The sequence below is a fragment of the Python bivittatus genome, unplaced genomic scaffold, assembly GCF_059951505.1.
Source record: "Python bivittatus isolate LINGU-HERP-01145 unplaced genomic scaffold, Pbiv_v1 ctg000410_np1212, whole genome shotgun sequence".
Taxonomy (NCBI): domain Eukaryota; kingdom Metazoa; phylum Chordata; class Lepidosauria; order Squamata; family Pythonidae; genus Python; species Python bivittatus.
In genome coordinates, this window is record NW_028277067.1 from 15014849 (window position 1) to 15035315 (window position 20467).

Genomic DNA, 20467 nt, shown 5'->3' on the forward strand with positions numbered 1-20467 from the left:
GAGGGAGGAGAAAAGAGGGCATTAGAGAAGAGTCTACCCATCATTATGGGGGTAGCTCCTGAGGAAATTATTTACAAATACAAAAGTCCCGAAAGTGGGGAACTTAAGGAAAGTGAAAGGAGGAGAACTCAGTAAAAGAGGAAAGAGGCTGAGGAGGTCTTTGCCAAAATGTCCTCTGCGGACCCTCTTTTCCGTTAGTGGGTCCCAATTAGAGTTCACTTGCAAGGTTACAGCTATGAGCGGTGTAGTGACTGCAGGGCACGACCAGTCGCAGGATGACAATGCAGAGCGGGCTATATTCCAGCAGGAGGAGTGGGCCAGAGGGTAGGGATCTGGGAGATGGAAGGACAGGTCTGAACAGGGCACAGCGTCCTAACCTAGAATACCAACCCCTCAGGTACTAAGAACATTTTTAATGCCAGGATAGGCTAATATGGATGGGATATTGATTCTCTGTAGAAGTAACTGAATCTGCTTAGAAAGCAGTTTTAAAATAGTCAGTTCATTCCTTTGTTTCTACGTTAATGAAATGTCTATGCTATTCTATATCATCCCCACATTGCACCCTGTCTTAGGAGAATTTCTAAACCCGAAAAGGGGTTTAATGGTGGCAAGTGTAGAAGAAAACAGAGATAAAGCTGACAAAGGTATGCAAGAACCATTAGCAGAGAAAAGGGACAGCGAACAACATCTCGGCCTTGAAAAAGGAGGGAGCGTGAGAAAAAGACCTCCCTGGATTCTGGTATAAGAGGGGGCAGAGGGAAGCTTTGATGGGTTTCAGGATTTTATCACCACATCCTACAACAATGGAGTTTCACTCATCTTTGCTGTGTCTGTTTCCTGATGCGGCCTACCTCAAAGGGCTCACATCAGCAGACCAAAAAGTAATAAAGGAAAAGGCCACAAGAAAGAGGGAACACAACAAGCTGCCTTAGCAAATTTTCCAGAGCCCAACATCATTCTGCTTTGGCTTACTCTGAGGAATTAATGGCAGCCCCCAATTTCCCATAGTGACTCTGCATTGGGGCCCATCGAGTATTCTGGAAAAAGTTCAAATGAAAATATTCTCAAAGGCACCCAAGGCAGATGGGCGTTAAGACTGACTGGCTCTGCCAGGATGTTGAGAGTTAGGGGCGCCAGGGTGCTGACCCTGGTTCTAAAAGAAGCAGGGAAAAAAGTGGGAAGGCAATTTGGTGGGGGCACGGCAATTATTACTGGCTTGAGGACAAGATGTCAAGAACAACAGGGCAGCAACTGGGAAGAAAGAGCTTTGCACTTAAACAATGCACCTTCTGAAATGAAAAGAGGACTCTCTGTCACAGAGTCTAAAAGATGTCAAATTCCTGTCAGCAAGAAGAGCCAAATCACATAAGTAAAACTCCAATTCAAAAATTCAAAACCTCAATAATAAGTGAAATTCCTAGGTGCTGCCATCAGATTTCTTATTATTCTGGTCTCCCAGGTGACAAGGTGGCAAAGAAGAGGGATGGTGCAATCCATATTCTATTATACTCATAAGGGCTTTTTGAGTTTGTTGTTTATTTGTGTTTGTATGATTTCCAGCCCACTTTATTAATAAAAATAATCCCAATGTTGCCACATGCATTTAGAATGAGACAATAATTTTTATAGGGGAAAAAAAAAGAGCAAAAACCAAAGTAAACATCACTGGTACAAAAAGGCCTTAAGCTTGTTTAAACCATTTCAGTTCCCATGGTGACTCTCCCCATATCTTCCCTGAAGAACTTGGAAATTGTTAGTTTTGCCTGAGTTCTGAAATGTTTGCTAATAATTCTTAGCTTCTCTGGAGAACTACATGCTCAGGGTTCTCATTTGTATATGTATGTGTGGAGATGTGGTAGGGCAATAGATGTGACATGCACAGAAGCAAATTACAGGTAGTTCTCGTTTAGTAATTACAACTGGAACTGGCAACTTGGTTGTTAAGTGAAACAGTCACTAAGTGAAACCGGAACTGTGCTTATGATCTTACTTCAGCTTTCCTTTGCTTCACAGACCTGCAAAGGCTGTAAATGTGAGGACTGGTTGTAAAGCTCCTTTTTCATCACCGTCATAACTGCAAATGGTCGCTAAACAAGACAGTCACTAAACAAGACCACCTGTACTTTTGTAGAGCAGCCGCATTAGCCTCCTTCCCTCAAATCAAACTTACCTACATCCGAATCCCGATGGCTTTTGATCAGCTCCCCCAGCTCAAAATTTCCTGCAATGACTGCCACCTAAGATAGAAAGAAAATGTATCCATGTAAACATTGATCTCTCTCTCTCTCTTTATATATATTGGCAATGTGGAACTTGAGGTGCCAAGGTGCCTAGGAGAAGCTCCCCAAGAGGTGCTACCAAGCTCCCCAAAACAGTACAATTTAAAAACCCCTGAAATCTTGTGAGATTTCAGTATTCTTGCCCAAGAATGAAAAGTGGCCTGAAAATGCTGCTATCTTATCTCTACATACGAGAAATAGGTACTGAGAAATCCCTAAGAAACTGGATATTTCTCAAGTGTGATCTGTAATTCAAGCTGGGGATGATGGCCATTCTACTTCAACTCATTTGAATGGTACCAGATTGGCAAAGGCTGGCAAAACCAACATCCATACTTGCAAGGAAAGACTATTTGCAGAATCTACCTTCTGATGTATTCAATACCTTATTTTATTCCAATATCTTCTGAGTCCAATGTTGAGCCAATGCTAGGGGGACATTAGTAGCTCTTGCAGTTTTGAGGCAAGGAGGGGATGGGTGTTCTACCCCCCCTTATCTCCTATGTCACACAGATGATGGCACCCTGGGACTGCAGTACTGGTGACAAACTGGGGGAATCTTAGTGCCAAAATCAAGAATTTACAGAAACTGGCAATGTATGTAATACCAATGTACCAATTTCCTTGAGAAAAATATCAACCAAAATATGTACAGCAATGTCTGCAAATTGAGACCTAGGAGTCATGTTACAATTACTCCTTTCCCTAAAATATCAAATTAAATCTACAAACACCCACATTTAGAGGCTCTAATGCTGAAGCACTAGAAAAGAGGGAAGGTCAGGGGCTCAGCCCTACGATGCCTGGAATCAAATTGGCAGCATGCTCTGCTCTCACTCTCTCTTGGACTCAGCTCACTGCACACCTGGAAGGCAGTTTGACCATGGTTGTTCTTGATCTCTTTGTTAGCTCCTCGGTATAACAGGATTCGGGCACAGCTTTCCTGGGAGACAGAGAGGAGAGGAGAGAAGAGAGAGAGGAAGAGAGCCCAAGAAGAAATATGTGAGAGACTGCTTCCATTGTTAGCAACCTCAGTGGACAGAGGGGAGAGTACCGGGAATGGACTTCTCAGAGATGGGGCTGACTTTGGTTCCATCTACATTTCAGTGCAAATTTACTCTGCACTTATTAAATGTATATTATATGAAAGGAACCTTCAACCTTTTGGGGCCAGTGGGCACATTTGGTATTCTGAGAAAAATAAATGGCTGCCCTGGGGAGGAGTCACCAAGTCACAATATGGTTGTTATGGGGAGTGGTGCATAGCCAGTCACAATATATTCATTTCACAGAGCCACACTTAGAAGGCTAAAGACCATGCAAAGCACTGACTTCTAGCCATATCCTATCTTTACTTCCTAAGAATGTCTCTTAGTCCATGTGGGTCCAAAGACATTCAGGAATTAAACACAGCAGGGAGCTGGTTTCCAGGGCTTCACTATGAAGTACTCCCAGTCAACTAAAATTAAAATTGAAAACGAGGCAAAATGAGCAACCTGAGCACAACTGAAGTAGATTGGTGATTGCATCCCTTTTAACAATGGTAAATCCAAACAGATCAAATGATTCTTCCCCCACCCTTCACTGTTAAATAAAATCCCTGGAATATATGGGAATTTCTCATTATATAGATAGGGCAGAGTGGGATCTGAACAATTGGCAGATCTTTGACCAGGGTGTGCAGGATTAAAAAAACAAAATGGGCATGGTTTTGATCACATGGTTGTGGCTGCCATGTTAACTTTTTTGACTTCACCCCTGCGAACAGTTCTGCCTCTGATTATAATCTGGGCAGGTCAGTATTCTTCCAGAGTTGGAATCTGGAAAGGAAAGCTACATTTGGGTGGAATGCAATAGTAATGCTTCCAGATTGGCCAGGTTGCCTCCAGGCTGCTTTTAGTGTCTTCAGCCTCACCAACTGTAACGGAATATGGGAAGCCAGAGATGGGGGGCAGAATCCTCTTTTTTATGTCCCTCTAAAACCTAATTGTAATTGGTTGTTGCCTGTTTAGTTAAAGCAAATTTCTCGTGTTAACAAATTCTCGAGCAAAGCATCAATTTCATGGGGGTAGATTCTTGGCTTTACTGGCATGACTTTCTAATATTCAAAGGATGTTTGCTAATTTGGAGGTACACACATTTAAAATAAATAAATGGACCTTCCTTTTCCACCTAACTGCAGAAAATCTCAAAGGAAGGAATTTTGGATCCTAGAGCCAGATAAATCCTAACCTTTAGGCAATGAAGGAAAGATGATGGAGGTAAGATGAGGAGCTCATTAGGTTACCGACATCTTCCTGAGAAACTAATTAACTAAAAATATTTCTAAAATGGTGGAGAAAAGAAGTTGGTATGCTGTGTATTACACTGCTAATGACTTCAATGTCTACCATGAAAGTTATAGCCAGGATGTTATTTTTATAGCCAGGTGCTATGTGAGATGCTGCCATGACACAAATGAGGATAATGTACCAAGAGTGGGGCTACCCAACCCTAAGAGGACATACATTATAGCCAATCTTTGTAAATTATGCCTAGAATATAAAGGTAGCTTAACACCATACAGTCTGGCATATGGGGGAAGACTGAGTGAAAATTTCCAGACAAGTAGTCTTAATTGGGGAAAAGGAAGCAAATGAGAGGAGGAGGGTGGAGGAGGAGGAGGAGGAGGAGGAGACACAGACGTTCAAATAACAGTAATAATGTCAATCTAATTTAGTTGGTTACATCTTATCTACTTGAACAGATTCTTGGATTTCAGAATATATGAAGAGTTATTTGCAGAAAAGATGGGCTAAGGGAATGTTAGTCCCTTGTAGAATATCTCTGGTCACCTGATTGTATAGTCCCAAAGGAGACAATGGACTAGGTGATCCCACACATTTTTATGGGGGTTTGAGGACAATGACAGCTAGCCTCCTACCTCACATTGGACCAATAGTAAAATAAGCTCCATCTCTGATGTAGGTGGTCAAGGTAGCCTACCAAATTTTCCTTAGAAAAACGGTTCCAACTTCACAGTGTTTTGTCTTCCATAAGACAAAATTGTCTCAGGTGCTTGGGCCAGGATGTTAGGAGCTTGCCCTAGCAGATGGAATATGTAATTATTCCCCAATTGTGCAACTTATTATCGTTCTTGGAGGTTTTTTTGTTGGGACACTGCAATTTACTTTTATGGCTGTACGCCACCTGGAGTCGCATTTTTGCAAGTGGGTGACTGAATATATAAATCTTTAAATAAATTAATTAAAATATCAAACCAATTAGTTAGTTCAAATGAGTTGGCCATTATAAAGGGAAATTAAATTGGGAAAGCGAAGTGCAAAGATACACCTAGGATAATGATCAGTGCAGGTATCAGCCCCACTAGATAGACCAGACTGGGAAATCAACTCCGCATGAAAGCTAAAACTACTTTTACTGAAATTAGCTATAATAACAGAATCTTGCAAGTCTACTTGTACTATCCCTTCCCTACTTCTTATACCCCAGTGAATTAGGGAGGCGTCTGTCTGAGCCACTTCCCAATGTTATCTCATTGTTTTGGACTCAAAAAAATGCTTCGGCCCCTTTTGCCTAGGTAACGGTTCCTGCATATCTCCATCAAGGTCATCATCCTTACTCTCTACAGCAGGGGTCCTTAGTGGGAGTCCAGATTTCCAGATGCTTTAAATCACTTTACTGATTAATACTGGACTGTAAAAATTAATCATTCTTACTTTGTTGTAGAGTGCACAGATGTGCAATGCTGTATTCCCGGATGCGTTCTGTGCACCTGGCTCAGCGCCATAGAAGAGCAGGTGTTCCAAATGCTGGGAGTTTCCATGTTGGCAGGCCTGGTACGTGGAGAAGCAGAGGTCAGGAATGGAAGGTGGGGCTAGATGGTCAGATGGACAGGTGCAAGTCACAGCCACCCCCCTCAATCTTTAGACTTCGAGCCAGCCCTAGCAGGAAACATATACAGGACGTAAGATGGGTCGCTAGCTCTCTTGCCCACACAATCGAGTTACCACACGTGGAAACTTGGGATGGCTGGATTGTGACTGGTATGTAGGACCTCACCTGGTGTATTTCTTGCCAGCCATTCTCATCAGTGGTGCCAATGTGGGCTCGATTGTACAGCAGAAGTTCACAGCAGTGTGGGTCACCTCCAACCATGGCTGTATGGTAGAGTGGGGTCAGCCCACGGCGGTCCTTATAATTGGGGGAGCCCCCCAAGTCCAAGAGTGCCTGTTTAAGCCAGAGAGAAAAATATAGCTGAGCAATGGCAGCATCAGTCCAACATTACTTCCTATCCTGAGTGAAGTCTGTGGCAATTTTGGGGCACCAAGCAGCATTGGTAGTAACACATTGACCAGGCCACTTTTACTTTTATTTTTCAAATCTGTTATTCTGACTCTTTCCCTTTTGTGGAAGGATATCTGGATGAAATTAAAAGTTTTCTCCTAATGGTGTCTTCTGAAAAGGAGTTATCATCTCAGCCAACAGGCTTCTCAAGAGCTTCTCAATATTCAAGAGGCCCTGGGCTTGATATACTTGGGGAAGAGGAAGGTATTTATTGTAGTTTTGGAGAAATCACAAATACCTTCCTCTTCCCCAAGTATATCAAGCCCAGGGCCTCTTGAATATTGTCATCTCAGGCATTCTGAAATTCTTGCCAAGTATGTTCTATGAATCTGCTGATCAAAAACTGGCATATCCTTCTGTATCTTATAAGAGCCCATTACCCTGGATTATTATAATTGTTTTTATTTCATTTTAATTTTGTTTGCCGTCCAGAGTCACTTGTTGAGATGGGCAGAATTTATTAGGCCTGTCACCTTAAGCAGACACCCAGCAATTTGGTATATCACACAAATCCTGGCACACGCTGTAAGTATCTCAAGTAGGGGGTGTGCCTCAGAGTAAGAATGCTAGATCTTCAGGGCAGCAGCCTCTCTTTTTATATTTATATTTTGGAAAGCACAATGTGCATTATTAGCAGACTATGTAAATAAGCAGAAATGAAAAGGTTGGCTTGGATCTTTATGTGCTCCTTTCACATTTGCCATAGTCTTAGACCACAAGTTAGCAACTGACATTACCATGAGGGCTGAATAGTGGTGAGAACAGACAGCTTTGTGGAGGGCTGTAGCGCCATCCCTTGCCCGGAAATCTATGTGGGCACCACCAAGGCACAGCAGCCGGATCACATCAATGGTCCCATCTAATTGGGCAGCCAACGTCAAAGGGGTTTCTGCAGAAAAAACTTTGGGTTACTATTGTGGAGAGGGATGTTGTGCAGTTGGCACCCAAAGTCATCCTTTCCTCCCTCTTTGTGTCTCCCAGACGGTACTTACCGCCGGTATCAGAATCATGATAGTTGGGATCAAGCCCTTTGTCCAGGAGCCGTGCCACTTTTTCAGCTGCTCCATGTTGCACATACTCCAGGAACTTCTTCAAACCCGTCTGGGGAAAGATTTGTCAGGGATAACCAATGAGGGCTGGGAAAGAGACGGGACGGAATAGCGCAGTGCAGGTTCGAAAGAGGAATACAGCTGAGCTGGACCAAAAGCTCAAGCCATTTATAGCTTCTTGAGGTTGGGTGAATTTTAGTTTAAACATAGAGCAACCTGTCCACGACAGCCCCCTCATCCACACACATTAGAGCAAACTATTGTCTTCAACTAAGAGCTGCATTTTACTTTTTACAATGTATTTATTTGCTTGTCTGCCTCCAAAACGTACTAAAAAAACTTATTAAAACTTGCCTTAAAGTAACCAAAGGTTAAACTCCTTTATTTTGGGGTTTATGTTGTTAAAAAAGTGAAAATTTCAGAGCCAAAACCAGGCAATCTGCTGCAAAATTCTGACAATGGTATCCTGGGATCTCCGAGGATCACAGAGATAGGGCTGAGGCCACAGGTTGCCTGCCATTTACTAAGCAGAAATATCAGACAGCAGGTATTCTCCTTTGTGTTAAGTCTTATTAATGCAGTAATGTCAATAAGGCCACCAAACTACCAGCCTAATCTTTTCTCCTTATTATTCTGCCAGGGGGGTTAGTACCTCTTAAAAGGAGTAGGGAAGATTAAATAATAAGTTATCTCTTATAATTTGTCTAATCTGCATAATAGACATCTGAAAGAACATGTAGACTTTGCATATGGTGCGATTATACAAAAGTTGGAATTTTTACAGCCAACTTAGAATCTCTCCAGACACTGAATCTTTTATTCTTTCCATAAAACTTTAGAAAGATCTCTCTTTTCTCACCTTTGTGTGGAGTTTTGCTAGCTGCTTTTCATCTAGGTTGGTTTGCTTGTATACTCGGGTCTTGTAGCGGAACTGCAAAGAAGATGACAATGAGAGGACCAGAGGGGATGGGGAGGCGGGGGATTTACTGCAGCTGTACACAGAATGGATACATTTGCAGCTCCAGGTAAAACATGGATTACTGTAAATACACCCTATGGTTTCTTTCTCCTGCATAGAAGTTACCCATCCATGGTTTGTTTGAAGGCTAGTATCTAATTCAACTGAATGGCACAAATCTGCAAATTTAAAACAAATCATGGATTCCTTCTCTGGCATCTTCTTCCAGCATCAGTTTTTCATAAGGCAGCAGACTGAAAAAAAACCTTGATGGATTGTTTACAGGTGTGCAATCACAGTCATTGCCTAAACATTTCCAGAATCCCCAGAATCACCATAAGCATCTGTTCATCTTGGGCAGTTGCCACCCGTCTTCCCTACCCTGACACTCTCCCTCCATACATTAATTTTCTTGGCATGACACTCTTAAGTGGCATCAAACTATCAGGTCCAATTAACCTTTTAATTTTCAATGATCCCCAACATCTAGTATTGCCCTGAGGCAGAAAATCAAAAGCATAGCTGGATCCAGCAGGTCTGTGCTACTGGCTGTGTATCCCCCAAGATGTCTTGACAACATGAGATGGTCCAGAGGACATTTCACTTAAATCTAAAGCCATTACTGGTTCTTTCAGTTCAGAGTTGCACAACCTGCAGGCTGCATATGACCTCTGGTACATTTTTTGCAGCCCACTAGAGCATTCTCCACACCAATCCCAGAGCAAAACTTTGGCCTGCTTTTGGGAGCGGGGCGGGGGGGGGGGAGTCGAAGTAAGTTTTTATTGGTGCCTTAAGTCTTTTCAAACCATTTCACCCCTTTAACTACCACTGACACCCTCCTCCAATAAAATTAGAGTATTTTTTTCTGGTATGGGGTTTGCCTACTAGAAAGATGCATCTGCAGAGGAGGTCAAGAGTGGACAAACAACAAAAGGAGCATCATGCTAATGTAATGCAAGTTCCACCTCTTTTGTATGTGCATTATGAAGGATGGTTCCAAATTGCACACCTGTGATTTAGTTAAAAGTTAAACAGACAAAATAAATAACTGTGCTGCTGTTAAACAAATGTTACAGGATGAAATTTGTGAGAAACACAGTGCTACTGTATACGGGCTTTAGCATTAATGCACACATTTCCGCGCGTGTCTATGACTAGAAAAAAGTATGCCTGGTTCCACTTCCTCCCTGCATTACAGAGTTAATTTCCATAGATCGGAAGGAAGTACATCAACTTCTAATATTCCTATGATTCAGTACCTCCCACTCTTCAAGAAGTGACTCAAGACGTATCTATTTTTCCAGGTCTTGCCCAATTTACCTAATTTACCACTTTCCCTTGTTGTCTTATCTTGTCCTTCCCACTCTTATGCACTTCATGCACCTGATCAAGCAAATTGCAAGTTTACACGCAAGGCTTCCTTACTGTTAACCTTATTATAACCAGTCCTTCAGTCCCATTGTTTTAACAGGACTTAGGCATGACTAACCTCTAGATCCAAACCATCATAGGCTGTATTTGACAGCAGCTTAATAGAAAGCAGTTCCTATTTTCATCATCTCCCTACGAACTACAGTCCTCTGAGACATATCCCATAGTTTTTCAAAACTCTTCCAAATCTTAGGATCAGTTTCTTTGTGGACCCAAGGACTGCAGTGGATTGTGGGGGAAGAGAATATGTAATCCTGGATGTCCAGCTAACACTAGGTATAAACCTAGATATTTATATTTGATGCATTCTTCTTTAATCTTGAGAAAACAATACTCTTATTATGGATGTAAAGGAAATAGGTAAATGTTTTAAAGGTGCTGTGTTTCAGATGCTGTAATTATAAATAACAATGACTGACAACAGGCCCATGAAGCAACTGACAAAGAAGAGAAAATCTGCACATGCAACGAACTTTTTTAAAAAAACAGCAGAGCCTGATGAAGGCTTTCTGTATATATTAAAATAAAATATCCTGTATTAATTCTTTTCTTTTCTGCATGCTGCTCAGTGATTACCATGGAGGAATGGGAAGGAAATTAGCCTTACTCTGGAAATCCATGCCTCAGTCAAGCCAGATGGTTCTAGATATAGGTAGCCTTGTTTAGTGACCACAATTGGAACCAGCTACTCAGTCATTAAGAAAAGTGGTTGCTAAGTGAAACATCACGATTTTACGATTTCACTTCAGCTTTCCTATGCTTTAAAGACCTGCAAAGGACTGGTTGCAAAGTTATTTTTTTATCACCACTGTAACTGCAAACAGTCACTAAACCAGGCAGTCACTAAACAAGGCAGTCGCTAAACAAGGACTATTTGTATTTACCTCTATAAGGGAGAGTGGATAATCTATAGCCAAAGTGCCATGTTTGTGGCTTCCAGAAATTATACCAAATTTCAGCAACCACTTTTCTCACCAAGTTTCAATGGGGAAAATAAAAAACGAAAAAGTAGAGTGCAATCCTTCATTCAGATTTTATAGATCAACTTTTCCCAAATACCACACATGCGCACGCACACACACACACATGTACCAACACACACCCAAGTCCTAGGAAATCCAATTCCTGCCCGCTTTGATGATACTAGCATATTGTTGCCTCAGTTCTTGACCTCCATTTATTTTATAGGAATAGTGACCCTGACTATGAAAAGATTGCTCAGCCCTTCATCTAGGTTTGAAGGTTCTTCTCAGTCTGGGGTTCTGACAGTTTACTGCTCTCCCCAATTCTTGACAACACTGGTGATTGATGAAACCTCTGATGGGGAACAGGAAATCAGTAGGGCCTCCAGGACAGGCCCCTTATTAAAAAAAAAAAAGTGATAGTTGGCTAGTTGAGGTTGCTACCATGCTCCAAGTATGATGCAATTCCCTTATACAGAAGCAAGCCGAACCAATTATCCACTACCTTGGGGGTGCATAGCCAATAGGAACATCGGAACCCAGAGAGACCTGCCTCTCACTGGCTCCATGGCCACACTGGTTCAGTTCACTACAAAGCTAAGTAGGGAAATACTTGGTACTTTAAAATCAACTTGGCTGGCCAGCACCGTGCTTTTATTTTATGTGCAATTATTGACTAGCTGTCAGCAACTAGCAAGGAGGAAGAGGAAAAACGTGTAGCTTCACTCCCTAGTAGAGAATAGTGGGAAACAAAGGTGAGTCAGGTGATGGAAGCCTTCAGAAGGAAAGCAGAGCCGAAAATACAATCTTGTCTAGCAACCGTTCAGACTAGAAATGCTTCCTGAGTTAGTGATGACGTAAACAGCCTTTCCCAGTCTGGGGCTTTGCAGATACAGTGGACAACTGTATGCATATACTGCTATTTGTTTTTTTTTAAAATAAAACTGCGAGTGCTCTCCCACAATGCTCATCCCTCCCTGACTCAAATGTGCTGCTGGACAAGCAGCAGCCTTACCTCAAGATAGGGCACCCCCTTCTCAAAACTCTGTGGGTACTCGCGCAAGAGTCGCTCTTCATCGAGGAATTTGGCATCCCGTCCATTGGTGGCTGGCTGGAAGAGTCCGTAATTTAGAACATCCTTGAGGCTTTCGTTGAGGGTGCAGAGAATTTGTTGTTTTGCCACCCAAATGGCTGCATCAGGGTTGAAACGTAGGCATTTCTAAAGCAGAAACAGGCCATGCAGGAGAAGGGAGTGGATAGAAAGCAAAACAATTCCATCAAATCAGCCCCAAATAATAGCATGATTCTGCCCCAATGGAGCATTGTGTGTCCTGTAATAATGCTTTTTAACCTTGCATTTAGGACTACTTTTTCTTCTGTGATACACTTAGCTAACCTTGATTGATCTGAAATGGCTAAGCTGGGTCAGTCTGGTTAGTAGGGCCACGGAGAGCTTAGAGTATGATTTCAAAAAGGCAATTTGGAGCATGTAGGAGCATAAAAATAGAACCCATCTGCTGCACACAATCCAGGGAAAAGGCCCAGCTGCTTAAAACAGCTTGTGTTCCTGCACACTTTGAAGCACCTTTTCGAAACTGAGCCTAAAGCACTGAACAGCCTTATTGGTTTGTACTTAGATGGGAGACCACTAGGCACTATCAAGATTATAGGCTAGACTCCTGGAAGAAGGTAGTGGCAAAACACTTCCATATTCTTGCCAAGAATATGGCATGTGGATGTGTTCATGAAATTACTAGGAGTCAATCCCAACCTAGAGGAAACTCTACTCACTTTAACATCAGACAGAGATTGAGCAGGCCATATAGTCTCACTGAAGAATTTCTAGACTTGATTAAGCCATTTTTTCCCCTTAGTAAAGACAGGGCACCAGGTTGGGGAGGATTTAATCTTGGCGAGCCTTTGTCCATCGCCAGAAATGTTCCAATAAGGAGTCTGGGTGTATTGTATTGTGATAGAAATCGACCCAGATGAGCAGGGCTTAGAAGTAGCTTACATTCATACTTATATAGGTGCATTAAGTAATAATACAATGTTAATGCTTAGCACTCTTCAGTTATTCTACTGCCCCTGCATTCCGCTTTGGTTGACCCATTTTGCAGAATCTGCACTTTTCCTCATATCTCCACAAATGAAACAGAAAGGAATTTAGATGTACTCTTAACTGAAACTCATTGTTCAAGCAAGGCACTTGCTGCCTTCCCCAGGGAGCCCAACTCCTACAGACCTTCTGAAGCAATGACCTGAGGCAGCTCTAGCTTTTTATTTTTATTTTTTAATATAGTCTTTAACACTGAGTAGTAGCACAGAGGTGGCACAACCAAGAGTGCCAGCATTCATTCAGATGAATTACAATCATGCCTGTAGTGATATATCTTCTGAGTTTCTCTCATATATGTACAGTCTGATGGAAGTTGTAGGCCAAGATAAACACAAAGGGTGCTGCAAACAGTGGTATTTTAAACTTTAGATATAATGGAGACTAGACAACCTGTGACCCACTGGGTCATCGTTTCAGAGATATTTCCTTACCTAAACAGAGAAACAGAATGACAAGAGCAAAAAAGCAGCGGGAGCGGGAGTGACTTATGACTTGCTGCCAGCTTCCCCATTGACACTGCTTGTGGGAAGCTGGCAGGTAGCGTCAAAAATCTTCCTATCCTCCCTCCCTCCCTCCCTCTCCTTCTTCCCTCCCTCCCACCCTTCCTTCCTCTTCGTCCCTCCCTCCCTCCATTTCCCACATATAATATAGGCTTGAGCCATTTGCCCTCCCCTCGCAACACTCAGGAGAGCTCTGGTGAAGCCTCTTCCTCCTCAACTGACCTACAGAACTACCTGCCACTTTACTGGGGGGAGGTGGAACAAAGGGAGCTGCAGACCATGAGGAAAACTCCACCCCACTCCCCATTCTGGCCTGTCCCCAAAGGCTCCCTTCCCATCAACCACTGGTGCCTCCCAGCCAGCCCTACGTCACCAGCAGGCATCCAAGTCACTCCCTCATCCTTCCCTCAATGCCCACTGCCGTTAAGAGATGTCTGCCTCAGTTCCAAAGCAGCCAATCACCATTTGCCTGACGGGCCTTGCCATCAGCTGATTAGGCACAGGGGACAGAGGGAGGGAGGAAAGAGGTTGGGGATACATCCATGATGATCACGTAACCTGGGCTGGCTGCGGCGGCGCAGTAGCGCAGCAGTGCTGAAACGGCCAGAGATTTCCCAATTTCAATTCCATGGGAGTCACGGGTCCTGGATTTTGGATGCATTCTGTAAGTTAGCCCATTTGAGGTACCTTGGTTCAAAAATTGTTCCCCTATGATGCACTGTTTTGCCCAGTTGAAGGTTACAGACACTAGAGTTTTAGTAGTATATAGATACTGGGTGGGGAAGGGGCGTGTGTCTTTAAATAGTTATTTGTTTTAATGTTGCTTACATCAAAACATGAACAATTGCATTTGTGGGCCCTCCAATTCATTCTGGAAACCAGGATTCTGTTCATATTTTCCCAGATTTATTCTTCTGTCAGCTTCTCTGTGTTAGTGTTTCCTATGTGGTCCATCATTTGTTTTACTGCCACAGGAAATGTGAAAACTTGTTAATAGTAAGGGGCTATGCAAGGGAAATCATGTTACATCTACCTGTCCCATCAGGACAGGCATGCTACAGGTCCCATCTATGAAAGAGTGTCATCTGGTAGGACCCAGGAAGAGAGCCTTTTCTGTCAGGGTGCCCGCCCTATGCAACATCACCCCTGGACCTTATCTTAGACCTGATCTTCCTGGCCTTTAGGAAGACCCTGAAGACACGGCTCTGCTGCCATGCATGAGGGGCCAGCAATGGTCGCAATCTTACGATGGCTGTGTTGAGCTGATGTAGGATGAATTCTGCCGCTGATCATGATTTTGCTTTTTAAATTGATTATGGATTGTTTTTATATGTTTGTATATAGGTAGTCCTCAGTTAACAACGGTAATTGGGACCAGAATTTCCATCACTAAGTGATGTGGTCGGAAAGCACAATGTCACGTGACTGCATCGCTTAGTGACAGCAATCCTGGCACTCCTAGTCGCTGTCATTAAGCAAGGATCATGGGTCATTAAGTGAGTCCCAGGTGGCTTGCAAGCCGACCAGCAGGCAGGTAAGGCACATTGTGAGGTGCAGCGTAAACATGGTGGGGCCGGGGGTGACTGCTGCCAGATGGAGGAGGGTGTGCGAGGAGCCACCAAGGCACAGCGCAAGTGTAGCGGGAATGGCTGCTACCAGATGGGAGAGGGGTGAGAGACTTACCAGAACAACTTGCAACCTTCCCTGCCTGCTTCCCCATTGACTTTGCTTATGGGAAGCCAGCAGGGAAGGTTGCAAATGGCAATTATGTGACTGCGGGATGCTGCAACCATCATAAGTGCGAGCCAGTTGCTAAGAGCCCAGATCATGATCACGTGACCGCAGGGGTGCTGGGATGGCCGGAACTTTGAAGACTGGTCATAAGTATCACTCATTCAGCATCATCGTAACTTTGAACGGTCACTGAACGAGTGGTTGTTAAACAAGGACAGCTTGTATTGGTTTTTTATTTGGCTTTATTGGATTGTTTTTACCTGTTGTGAGCTGCCCAGAGTTGCTTAGTTGAGATGGGTGGCCATACAAATCAAATGAATGAATGAATGAATGAATGAATGAATGAATGAATGAATGAATGAATGAAGCAACCAACCAACCAACCAACCAAAGGAATCTGAAGAATCCAATCCTTCTATCAAAATGACGGAAGCCGTCACTCCACAAGCTCTACCTCTTTTGTACATACATGCAATGAATGTCATGGAGATCTACCATGGTGGCACAATGCTGTTTTCATCATTTGTCCCCCCCCACTTGCCCCTCCCTCCCCTCCTGTGGATATGGCAGGAAAATATATGGACATCTCATGTTGTGAATGCTTCCCTTACTTCAGGTACAGAAAAATAACTGTTATGCCGCAGGACCTAACACAATCTTCCTCAAAATGGCCACCTTACTTATGTGAGGATGACAAATCCCATCACCCTTGGTGAAGAGCTGTCTGTGGATGATTGATCTTTTTGTGGTCTTTTATATCCAGAAGTGCCAAGTTGGGAAAACCTGGTATGTGTTATGAATTACAGTATTTTGGCAAAAATGTATACTTGAACCAAACAGGACCAGACATTCCTGCCTTTTGCTTCCTGTGGCATTTTATCTTTTCCATAGATTTCTCGATGCACCATAGTATGATGCTGGGGTTTCTTTTTCCAACTTTCCTAGCAATTTCCGCCTCCTTCTCTCACTGCTCAGACATCCAGGGTCAGAACTGGGGAGCAGGGGAAGGTAAGAAGGGACAATGAGCAAGCCACATACTGGCAACTCTATCCTTGTTTCCATGGTCACGACAATTTGTGATCTCTAGCAACAGTTTCCATGGTTGCCCCGTGAATAGAAGTGGGACCCAAAATGAACATTGGCAGGGCATGGGTTTAAAGAGACACTAAAATTTCCTGGATGGGTGGAGAAAATATAACCTGTGGGTCTCTCTTCTCCAAAGTGATACTGACCATAAAACTAGGCGTTTCTTTGTGGTAACAATGTGGTGGATATGTCTGCATTGTACAAACACACACGTTGCTATATCCTGAGAGTAGGCAGGAATCCTGTGCGTATGCACTGTGAAGTGTGTTCAGAATACAGAGTTAAAGAACAGAGAAATTAATTGGGTTAAATGAAAGAGAACAGAGATTATTTTACACAGCTATTAATAAATAACAGAACAGAAGCCACAAATCTTCCATTTGTACAACCGTTGACTGATTCTGCACTCTCTTAAACCAACCTGTATGTTCTTAGTTTATAGTGCTGAGGAAAGCAACAACCTTTAGTCATTAAGTTTATATGGCATGTTTGATAAACTACAGTGGGGGAATGGGCATCATGGGGTATCCATCAGATGGGCCTCCTTCTATGCTGGGCCTCCTATCTGTGGTGGCCAGCAACAGCTGTGAATGATGGGATGATACCTACCATGTAACTTCCCCAAACACATTAAAGTGGCATTGTACAAAATAAAAATAGCAGCTCTTAGAACCCAATCCTGCTTATGAAGAGGAGCTAATGTGGGGAAATCTGCTGGATAATTATGGTACTGATAGTTGTCCAAGATCTCTGTCCCAGATAGCTGTCCAAGGATGTGTTTCTTGTGCTTTATTTTCCAAAAGAGAAGTCCAGGTGGCACATCCTTGGGATGCACAGTATGTGCAAGCATAGCCTCCCAAATCCAAATGGAAATGGGCTATGTTTACCCCACGGCGACAGAAAGGCATCCATACGTGCTCAGACTGTTCATCTCTCTCATAACCTCAGTTTTGACACTTTTGGGGATTGAATCTTGGCTTAGATTCAAGACCCCTATGTACATGGACCTTTACACTGGGACTGAGGACACAGAGAGTTTAGTTTAGTTTGTCAGTAAATTTCGCTAAAAGAGGAGAGAGGCCTTCCTGGGACAATATAATAAAGACTGATTAAGGTTCTATAAGGGTTGTGTTACAGCTCATTACAATAAACTCCTGCTGACGATACTGAACATGACATAGCCTTCTCCAACCTCACTCCTAATTCTAACCCTCTAACATATCCAGAGAGTACCACATTGGAAAAAAAAATTTAGTTTACAATTGTATTCTTAAATCCTTAATAAAAAAATATCAAAATGTGCATGAAAAATAGGCAATGTTCATCAAGACCTGGCTCTCTCCTCCTATTAGAAATTGTTCCACATGACTCTGACTCTAATCCTGACCCTAACTCAAGCCAGCTAGCTTTTCAGGGGCTAGTAACATCACTATTAGCTCACAATCTCCTGGAACAAGATGGGATAATAAGCTAAAAAAAACTAAGATGTATATATGGAATACTCTGGAAAATTTCATAGCAGCTCACAACCAGCACATGCGGTTGCACAGAATGAAAGCCAAAGCATTTTTCAGATGCTCAGAGATGGTGAGGGCAACTATGCAAAGAAAGTGGAAGGGGAGTGGAGGGGAACGGAAGCATGCTTTGCCTGGATCTGCAGTTGTCTCTCCTTATCAAAAGATTGCTGGATGAAAGTACAGGCAGTTGTGGCAGTGTCCTTGTTTTATTGCTAATGAAGCAAAAAAGTAATATGTCCTTTTATTGCTGAGCTCAGGGTGAATCCAGTTTTGCATTAATTACTCCTCAAAGGACAGTGGTGGACTTGGTGATGGCGTGCGGACTAAAAATGGAAGTCTAATCTTCTTTTGTCCGTTGCATTTCCTTGTGCCACCCTTCCCTTATAGTACAGGCTGTATTGCGGAATCAATGATTTAAAGCCAAGGTCACCTGATGCTACACACACTCCTGCCCCCAAACCTACTGCAGATTTTACCCGCCCTTAATAAGCTCATGCTGTGCAGCAACACTGTGTCTGTACGAAAGACAAGGAAATATAGCGAGCAAGGTGCCCTGATTCAGAAGGGATGTACCGGATTCAAGAAAAAATTCTGTAAAACTGGGCAGAATTGCATAACATCATGATCTACTGGAACAAAAGTTAGTTTTGGTAATCTGAAATAAAAATAGAGTTGTCCTTCCACTTCCACTCCCTTGCGAACAATAAAACCCTTGGGTCAGGAACCTGTTACTTTTATACTCCAAAGAGTGCCTACAAATGGCATGAAGATCATGAACGGTTGTTATAATATTCCAGGTCGCTCAAGCAAGTAGAAAAAGTAAATATCATTTGAAATAGGTTTGATTCAAGTGATTTGCCACTGTCTTCTTCCTGACTTTTTAAAAATTCCCCAGTTTAGCCTACAGCCTTGGTATTCCCTACCCTAACAGTCCCCCATCCAAGTACCAACCATGCCTGAGGCAGACAAAAATGGTCAAAAAGTCATAAACTGCTGGAAAAATGCAGGAAATAGAATTCTCCGTTGCGCCTTCAAAGCTCAGGGTGCTCCCGCAGCATTTTAGCTTTTACCTGTCCACCCGCGACTCCCCATGCTTTGCCCTCCCCTCCCTCCCTCCTTCCCCCTTGGTTTCTTACCGTCTGGTGCAAATCAGGAATACCAATTCGGAAGACCATCATACTGAAGTGGGCGTCCTCAGGTACTGACATAGAGCAATTGTGGGCAGGGTTAGCGGGACTGGCCGGGGGGCTGGGCCCCTCGTGGGAGCTCTCCGAGCCCGACTCCCCCTCGGGGCACTGGGAGAAGTGCTCCTCCTCCTCCGCGCTTGATTCGGGGCTCTGGGGCATCGTCAGAGGTGCTGGGCACCATCACTGGCTGCACTGCAAGGATGAGGACAGAAGAAAGATGCAAAGATTTTTCCATGGAGGAGAGCAGCAAGGGATCCATTATGAACAGCAAGTGGGACCTAAGAACGTAGCACAACGATAGCCTCCGCATCCCAGAACTACAAGATGCGTTCTTCCAAAATACACATATGCACACTTACTCAAATGACATCTTCACAGGCTGCAATGCTAATAAGGCATTTAAATCAAAGAGGATTTAAAGAGGGCCCAGAGCAAAACACACATGCACACCCAAATAAGATGCTGGGCAAGTCTAGTATAAAGTCATTCTTTATGCTGACATAAAGCAAACACAAATACACTAAGGGTTATGTTGATAAAAAAAATAGAGGTACAGCAAGGTCAACACAAACTGTTTTGCTGGCCTAGGGCGAATGCTAATTGTGCCACCCACCCACATCTTGCGCTGTGTAGGAGGCAGATTGGGTCTCCTCCTTAAGGAGTTTCCAAGATTGTGGCTCACTTTTCTCTGCTCAGTACCAGGGAATGGGACTTTCCAGTTTTACAATGTATGCAATAATGAGAGAAAAAAGACTTGAGATCAGTAAACCAAACTTCTTCGTTAATCAAGATCATGCCAAGTAATCAAATCAGCCTTTCACAATCTGGTGCTTTCCAAGTGCAACAGACTATGAGGCCCCTTGAATCCACCCAACAAAAGAGTACAGGACTGGGGAAGGCTGACAAATGTGATGTGTTGAGTACCAAAAAAGTCCTGAGAGAATGGTAGCAACTGCTACTTCGATAGTGCAAGCTGTCAACATATGTGTACATGTAATGAGCTTTTCACACTAGGCAAGGTATGAATATCAGCCACCTGGTCTCACAATAACAGATTCACACAAGCATATTGGAAAAACAAAAGGCCGTTTGCATGAGTTCAAGTATATTTTCCAAGAAGTTTATGGAAAACTTGTTCAGACACATAGTGCTTATAAACATCATTCTGAACAAACATACATAAACTCTCATTTGATCAGTCCAGCACATCTCAGATTTAGTTATTAATTCTGATTTATGCTTCACCTTCCTGATTGGAAAGAAGACATCCTGCCCTTCCATACCCTTTTGCCTTT

At 43.1% G+C, this 20467-nt stretch overlaps 1 protein-coding gene across 10 annotated transcripts in view; it reads right to left on the reverse strand.

Annotated features, from left to right (window-relative positions):
- Positions 1-20467, reverse strand: part of SHANK1 (SH3 and multiple ankyrin repeat domains 1) — a 91229-nt gene that overhangs the window by 46015 nt on the left and 24747 nt on the right. For 9 of the 10 annotated variants that reach the window (XR_015796648.1, XR_015796645.1, XR_015796647.1 and 6 more), the window contains exons 2-10: positions 19122-19364; positions 12045-12248; positions 8538-8609; positions 7622-7730; positions 7367-7518; positions 6345-6512; positions 6002-6118; positions 3148-3225; positions 2174-2240 (exon numbers count right to left, since the gene is read on the reverse strand). Coding sequence is in view for 5 of the 10 variants with exons in the window: in XM_088143571.1 (XP_087999697.1) it covers positions 2174-2240; positions 3148-3225; positions 6002-6118; positions 6345-6512; positions 7367-7518; positions 7622-7730; positions 8538-8609; positions 12045-12248; positions 19122-19331 (1177 nt within the window). In the remaining 5 variants the exon portion in view is untranslated. The remainder of the gene's footprint in view (positions 1-2173; positions 2241-3147; positions 3226-6001; positions 6119-6344; positions 6513-7366; positions 7519-7621; positions 7731-8537; positions 8610-12044; positions 12249-19121; positions 19365-20467) is intronic. The other variant, XM_088143568.1, reaches the window with a different exon arrangement.